Here is an 8,040-nt window from a genome sequence, read left to right on the forward strand (position 1 = left end):
GAAGATAGATACGAGTTCATAGACACATGGAATGGTTTGGGTTGGAAGGAACCTTAAGGATCATTTAGTTCCAACCCCCTGCCATGGGCAGGGACACCTTTCATGAGAACAAGTTATTCAAAGGTCCATCCAATCTGACCTTGAACATTCTTAGGGATAAGGCAGCTACAACTTCTCTGAGCAACCTGTTCCAGTGTCTCACCACATTCAAAGTGAAGAATTTCCTCCTGGTCCCTAATATAGACCTACTCTCAGTTTAAAGCCATTTTCCCTCATCTTATCAATACATCTCCTTGTCAAAAGTCCCTTCCTCTCCTGCTTTCTTGTAGGCCCTTGTTAGTTACTGGAAGGTGGTGTAAGGTCATCTCCAGGCTGAGCAACCACAATTCTTTCAGCCTTTCCTCACAGCAGAGGTGCCCCAGTCCTCTGATCATCTTCATGGCCTCCTCTAGACTTGGTCTGGCAGGTCTGTGTCCTTATTTTGGGGACCCCAGAGCTGGACCCAGTATAGTGTTCATATAATACAACTATTAGACAGCTTATCATCCTCTGAAAAAGGAATTGCAGATGTCTCCTGAGAACAAAACATGCAGTAGGTGGCACAGGCACACAGCACATTATGATATGTCTCAGGGGTTTCCAGATGGGGTGTGAGAGCTTTTCCCACCATCTCCACTTCTCTCTCAGGTTTTGCTTTCATTTCTGCTTCTCACGGGTTCCCACCCTGCCATTACACATAAATTCCACCCAGGGTCCCAGCTCAGTCCCCTCACATTTCCTATTGATCACTAAACCCCCTCCATATCAAGAAAATCACTTTGCTGTCACCTTAATGTTATACTTGTGCATTTATTCTTTCTGTATGACACCTATTTTTTCAAAATGGCCTTTTTACTGGAAATTGATACTTACTGATTTCACACCTTGCCTCTGTTCTTTTTTAGCTGGGGTTGAACATAAAAAATCACAGCAAAATACCTTTTTTATCTACAGTAAAACTGCCACATAAGAGCCATGCTGGTGCACCTCAGAGTTGGCTCCTCAACAGAAAAATGAACTCACAGTCTGCACAAGCCTGGAGAAATCCTGTAGAATAATTTAAAGACTGTTTCCCCTGAAGGCTGTATTGTTTCAACAGCATATTTCTCCCAGTCTTCCTTTCCTGTCTTTCCATTCTTGCGAACATAGGGTATTTTAAGAGTCCATCTGCTCATGTTACTTATTCCCCTCCACTTTAAGTCATAACCCTCCATGATATTAGTTAATTGCAACAGATTGATTCTACTGCAACCATGAATGGGATCATGATTTTCAACCCTATCTGTACTGGAGTAATTTCAAAATATTTCTCCTATTACCAGCTCCATCTGAACTTTAACAGCTTTTACAATTTTGAGGACATTTACTGTGGGTCTGGTGATACTGATGGTATTTCTAAATAGACAAGTGCCCATATCACATTTTACACTAGTTGTAACTAGAGTAATTTGGATCTTGCACCTTTCTGGCCTGTCTCTGGTCATGTTACTGCCATTTACAGCAGCAAGTTTTGCTACAGACAGAGAAGGATATCATTTAAAAATAGCACAATGCATTTTAAGCCATTTCTAAGCAAGGGTACGTATATCCCATTCTGGAAATGTCAGTAGGTGATGCATCTACACCACGCCTATGCCCCGGCTCTTGTTTTATCACCCTCTCTGCGAAAAACAAACTGTCCTTCTTTTATCAATAGGACACGGGACAGAAGACGGTCCGAGTTTTCTTCTCAAACCAGGCAGGACACGGCCCTTTGCTCCGTGAGGGCTGTGATGTTTGCACACACTCTGCTCGGCGAAACGCTCTTCCTCAGACACGATCGGAAAAAACGAATGGGTGGGGTATTCCTGTTTAGTTTCGGATTGGTTTTTCTGGGGGTGGCGGCGCAGCGCAGGGCGCGGCGGGGCCCGGGGGTCGCGGCTGCCGCCGGTGGCGCGGCGGGGGCTGCGCGTCCCGCGGGCGCGGCGGCCGGGAGGGGGCGCGCGGGCCCCGCGGAAGCGGCGCGGCCGCCGTGGGGAGCGGGGCCGCCCCCAGCGCCGGCGGCTCCTGACGCGGCACCCACGGGGGGTCCCTCCCGGGGTCCGTCCCGCCCCGCGGGGCGGCCCCGCGCTCCGCATCGCAGCCCCGAGGGCTTGTGCTCGCGTGTGCTTAGCAAAATGCTGGGAGGCGGAGAATAAATGCATATAGGCATAGAATAATATCCCAGCGGGCTGCCCGCGGTGGGGACGGGAGAGCCGCCTGGAAGGGTACGGGGGGCACACCGGCGTGTCCCTCCACCTCCCGCGAGTGCGGAGGCCAGCGTGGGGAGGTGGTGGCAGGATGCGCGGGGCGTAGCTCTTTGGAGGCTGGCGGCTGCCCCGGGGGACGGGAGAATAGCAGGTGCAGGAGCTGCGGGAGAGGGTCGGCGATGCCCGGGAGGGTCACCGGCAGCTGAAGGTTCGTCGGGGACGGCGTCCCCGCGGGACCCCCCCGCGATGGAGAACTGGGATAGGAGGGAGCGCCCCTTCGGAGCTCCGCAGCCGCCGCAGCTCCGCGTCCCTCGGGGATCACCGAGAGGAGGGGGATCACCATGGAGCGGGAGGAGGTGGTCAGAGTGGGGGCGGCACAAGCAGGGGCGGCGGCAGACGCGGAGACCGCCGAAGGGAGAGTGGCTGCAAGGTGACCCCCGTGGGTCTCTCTGCCTCCGCCCTCTCCCGGTTTAATCCTCTGCAGACGCCGGCAGAGGCGGGATAATCAAGCGGCGACCGGGTTGGGGAGTGCCCGAGCTACACACGCTCCTTTGTGCCGGGAGCCCGCGCCTCCCCCGCTGCCCCTCGGCCACCGCTCTGCGCTGCGGGACCAGCTCGCCCTGAGGTGCCGGAGCCTCACCGAGGGGAGCGAGGGGGGGTGAAGCCCCTTCCCCCGCCGCCGCCATCGGGGGCCACCGCGCTCTCCCTTGTGAGAACGCCGGCGGGAGGAGGGGAGCGGCGAAGAGCTGCCTTTAATCCCTGATAGTAATTTCTTCTTTTTTTTTTTTACTATGTTTACTTCCGACCTTTCCGTGCGCGGCTCGTAGTAAAAGACAAAAAAAAAAAAAAATATAGTAAAATAAATAAAAAGGGCCGCGGAGCGCGGCATCGCTTCTCCCAGCGCAGCTCCCTCCCTCCCTCCTTCCCGCCCGGCCGGCGGAGGCGGGGGCAAAGCGCGGCCGCGGATCTCTGCGCGGCGGAGGGGGCGCGGAGCGGCGCGGCCGCCCCCTCACAGCGCGCCCTCCCGCGGCGGGAGTGCGGAGCTTGCGCGGCTGCCGGGGGCGGGCGGGAGCGCGGCGGGGCCCCGCGGTTCTGCCCCCGCCCCCGCGGCCGCTCCCCCCGCCCCTCGCCGGCGCTTTAAAGGAGGAAAAGCAACTTAACTTCTATTGTACCGGCCAGCGCGCCGCGCCGCCCCGGACCAGCGACCGACCGCGCCGGGAGGCGGCTGCTCCGCCGCTCCGTGGGGTTTATCAAACCGTGGTGGGAGGAAGAGACCTACATTCTCCCGGCGTTTTGTCTAATTTTTTTTTTTTCCCCCGTCCTTTCTGGCGGTTCTTTTTTATCATCTATCCATTTTCCCCTCGTTGTTTCCTCACCGCCTGCAATAATCGCCTCGCTACGTCTCGCAGCTGGCGCGTTGGAGAAGCCGGTGAGTTGCGGGCTCTTCGCTTGCCATCACTCGATTCCCGCGGTTGTGGCGTTTGGATTGACACGGGCTGGTGACACCCGGGCTGCTGGCGGGGCTGCGCTCCGCGGACCTGGATACCGACGGTCCCTCCTGACGGACGCTCTCCTCTGCCGGGGCTCCGGCGTTCCCATCCTTTTTCTTGCGCTCGGATTTTAATTTAATTTTTTGGGGGGGAGGGGAGCATTTGCTTCTCGTGTACGCGCGGGCAGGCTATGGTTATTGCATATATTGCATATATGCATATCTTCATAAGCGACTATATATGTATATGTGAGAAGATTTGGCAAAGTTTGCCAAGGTCGCTGCCTGTCCCCGCGCAGTGCCAGCACGCCCAGGTGGGTGGCTGAGGAGCAGCCCGGCTCCCGGCTGGAAGCTGCCGGGCGGTCGGCACCCCCTTCCCGCCGGGACGCGGGATAGGGATGGCGCTGCGGTCCCGGGAGGGAAGGATCTCCGTGCCGGAGCCGTGCCCCATATGAGCAGCGGCGGCGGGGAGCCGAGCTGAGCCCAGCCGAGCCGGGCTGCCGGAGCTCCTCCGGGGGAGCGGGGAGGGTGGTCCGGGACCCGGCAACCGACCCTTTCGTAGGTCAGGTCGCGCCGCCCGATTGTCCCGCCGCACTTAGAACGGGGTGAAGGAGGGTCGTGGGGCTTTTTTTATTACCATCATTATTGTATATATTTTTTTAATTACTAAACGCGACTGCGCATTTCCCTGCCGGTACGGCGTGGGGAGCCGGGAGGGAGCGCATCGGGGGGCCACTAGCTCCGCCGAAGCCGGGGGGAGCCGACCCCCACGTCTCACCCGGGTGCCCCCTCTCCCCCCTCCCTCCCGTAGGCACCAGCCGCCGCGATGCCGCTCAGCGCCGGCTTCTCCAGCAAGAACTACGACTACGATTACGACTCTGTGCAGCCCTACTTCTACTTCGAGGAGGAGGAAGAGAACTTCTACCTGGCGGCGCAGCAGCGGGGCAGCGAGCTGCAGCCCCCCGCCCCGTCCGAGGACATCTGGAAGAAGTTTGAGCTGCTGCCCACGCCGCCCCTCTCCCCCAGCCGCCGCTCCAGCCTGGCCGCCGCCTCCTGCTTCCCCTCCACCGCTGACCAGCTGGAGATTGTGACCGAGCTCCTCGGGGGGGACATGGTCAACCAGAGCTTCATCTGCGATCCGGACGACGAGACCGTCAAGTCCATCATCATCCAGGACTGCATGTGGAGCGGCTTCTCCGCCGCCGCCAAGCTGGAGAAGGTGGTCTCGGAGAAGCTGGCGTCCTACCAGGCAGCCCGCCGGGAGGGGGGCCCCGCCGCCCGCCCCGGACCGCCGTCCGCCGCGCCGCCGGCACCGCCGCCCGGGCTGGCCGCGTCCGCCGCCGCCTCCGCCAGCCTCTACCTGCACGACCTGGGCGCCGCCGCCGCCGACTGCATCGACCCCTCGGTGGTCTTTCCCTACCCGCTGAGCGAGCGGGCCCCGCGGGCCGCGCCGCCCGGCGCCAGCCCCGCGTCCCTACTGGGCGTCGACACGCCGCCCACGACCAGCAGCGACTCGGGTGAGTGGGACCCACGCGTGCTCCGGGAGGGCGTGGGAACCTGCGCGGCGCCAGGGGTTCCCGGGGCGCGGCTGGAAGGCAGCACGCCCCCGCCTCCCTCCTCACCCCCCTTTTGCCCCCCTCCCCGTGTGAGATTTTTTTTTTTTTAAATGCCACGTTTGCGAGGCACGGAGAATCCCAGCCAGTTTATTTCCTGGAAAACCAGCCCAGGTTTTCCTCCAGGCGAGAAGGGAGAGAAAAGGTGGGGGGGGGGGTGGGGTGCAGGAATTAAAAGAAAGTGTAGGAGGGCTAAACTTTAAAATGGGGTCCCGATAAGGCTGGCTCCCAGTGTCACCCGTGGGCCGGGAAGGAGTTAACTCCAACCCGAGAGCCGCGGGGAGAATGTGCAGTCAGGGAGGTGCTAGTGAAAGTGACTGCAGGGGAGTGAATGGGGCTGGGAAAGTTTAAGAAATGCTTCCTTAGGTATGTGACAGCGGTTCCGCTCCCTCGTAAATCTGGTTTGAAAGTGAGTTTCTACCCAAAGCGCTACAGCCTTCCCTTTTTCCTTTTTCCTCTTTTTTTTTTTTTTTTTTTTTTTTTTTTAACTCTCTCCTATTTTCCACAAATTAACAGATCAAGAGAGATTCAGAAAATGTCTCTGAATACCCATGTGTGTTAAGTAAGCTTTCTTTTAAGGCGTGGCCAAAGCCTTCTAAATCCATAATTAAGGGCAGCTTGAGTCTGGGAGCTTTATTGCGCCGTACTGCTGACAACCGAGGTTAAACTTTCCTACTATCTTTCATGCACTCAACATTACGCAAGATCATTACAACTTTTTGAAATCAGGGAGCCAGGGTTTGGACTGCAGTCTATGTGTCCTATTGCACTTGAACCATTGCTTCCTTAACGGGAAGGCTCTTGGGGAAAGCAGTGTCCAGCATCATGAAATGGATTTAAGAAGGGTTTGTCATTGGGTTCCTCATTGTGCGACTCAGAGTAGCCTTCCCTTATACATACAGTAGTCTTGAGAGTCTCTACATACAAGTTATAATTTTTTATTTTTTTTTTTATGGCAGAAGAAGAACAAGAGGAAGATGAGGAAATCGATGTCGTTACATTAGCTGAAGTGAATGAATACGAATCCAGCACAGAGTCCAGCACAGACACGTCAGAAGAGCACAGTAAGCCCCGCCACAGCCCGCTGGTTCTCAAACGGTGTCATGTCAACATCCATCAGCACAATTATGCCGCTCCTCCCTCCACCAAGGTTGAATACCCAGCTGCAAAAAGGCTAAGGTTGGACAGTGGCAGAGTTCTCAAACAGATCAGCAACAACCGAAAATGTTCCAGTCCGCGCACATCAGATTCAGAAGAGAACGACAAGAGGCGAACGCACAATGTCTTGGAGCGCCAGAGGAGAAATGAGCTGAAGTTGAGTTTCTTTGCCTTGCGTGACCAGATACCTGAGGTGGCCAACAACGAAAAGGCTCCCAAGGTTGTCATCCTGAAAAAAGCAACAGAGTACGTTCTTTCCATCCAGTCAGATGAACACAGACTGATTGCAGAGAAAGAGCAGTTGAGACGGAGGAGAGAACAGTTGAAACACAAACTCGAGCAGCTAAGGAACTGTTGTGCATAGGAACTCTGGAGCATCACTTAGAATAATGCAAACTAGACTGAAACGATGATAAAATATTAATGATTCTAATATCTGTCATGAACTACGCAGTCCATTGAGTATGGAACTCTATTGCAACTGCATGCTGTGCGATTTAACTTGAGACTACACAACCTTGGCTGAACCTCCCAAGGGTTTGGCCAGAACCTCAAAACTGCCTCATAACTGATACTTTGGACATAAGGGATGATGGGACATTCTTCATGCTTGGGGATGAACTCTTCAATTTTTTTTCTTTTAAAATTTTGTATTTAAGGCATTTTTTCATATGAGAGTCCAAAAGAAAAAAGTTGTCCCCAGCTTGCTGTACATATTTACACATCATATTGCCATGTAAATACCTTTAATAAAGCCTTTATAGAAAAATGTGCAACATTAATACGCAGTTGTGGCAACTGGATTTATACTTGTCTTGAACTTCTGTGCCATAACATTTCACAATTTTGTTTTTTATTTAAGTACTTTTTTCCTTTTAAAAATGATTTTTATTTTGTTTTTAGATAAATAAATATTTGCCCAAAATATAATTAGCTAAATCCTGTGTAAAGACTTCACTTTGTCTCCCACCGTTGTCATTAGATGTCTATTTCCATGACATTCCTTTTTCTGTCATCATGGCAGTAACCTGACTGAAGGCAAAGGGGAGTTGGATGAGGGGAAATGGTGATAGTTTTGCAGCTTAGTAGGGACTTGTTTGTTGCTCTCACTCCATCTCTTAATTCAAGTGGATAAAATTGTTGGTCGAATATGCCTTGTCAGTTCAACTTGCCTTGCCACCAGGTCCCCCGTGCAGGAGGTCGTAGCAACATCTCTGTTGGTCATGGTCATCCGCCTGCTGAAAGTAAAGCTGGAGTGGTGTATTTTCTCACTGGTCACCCCAGTATATAGGCTCTGCATTCCTTCCACATGCATATAGTTACATTTTCAGGGCATGACCTTCATTCTGCACTTGGGACATAGCCACCTACTTTGAGGACTGCTTTGTAGTAGGCTCACCTTAATTGCTTCCTGTTTGATTTTAACAGAAGTTAAAGAGGATAAGAAAATAAACTAAGATGCTGAGTGTTGAAGTGGTTAAAGCAACAGAGCGGTTTCCCTTTTTAAGTGCTG

General features: G+C 54.1%; 1 protein-coding gene across 1 annotated transcript; it reads left to right on the top strand.

Moving 5' to 3' along the window:
- The first annotated feature begins 3,614 nt into the window (after nucleotides 1-3,614).
- MYC (MYC proto-oncogene, bHLH transcription factor) lies at nucleotides 3,615-7,471 on the top strand. Its single transcript, XM_069005480.1, has 3 exons — nucleotides 3,615-3,696; nucleotides 4,568-5,273; nucleotides 6,329-7,471. The coding sequence occupies exons 2-3, from the start codon at nucleotides 4,583-4,585 to the stop codon at nucleotides 6,889-6,891; spliced, it is 1,254 nt and encodes a 417-aa protein (XP_068861581.1). The 5' UTR covers nucleotides 3,615-3,696; nucleotides 4,568-4,582; the 3' UTR covers nucleotides 6,892-7,471.
- Nucleotides 7,472-8,040: the final 569 nt, after the last annotated feature.

The sequence above is a fragment of the Aphelocoma coerulescens genome, chromosome 2, assembly GCF_041296385.1.
Source record: "Aphelocoma coerulescens isolate FSJ_1873_10779 chromosome 2, UR_Acoe_1.0, whole genome shotgun sequence".
Lineage (NCBI taxonomy): Eukaryota > Metazoa > Chordata > Aves > Passeriformes > Corvidae > Aphelocoma > Aphelocoma coerulescens.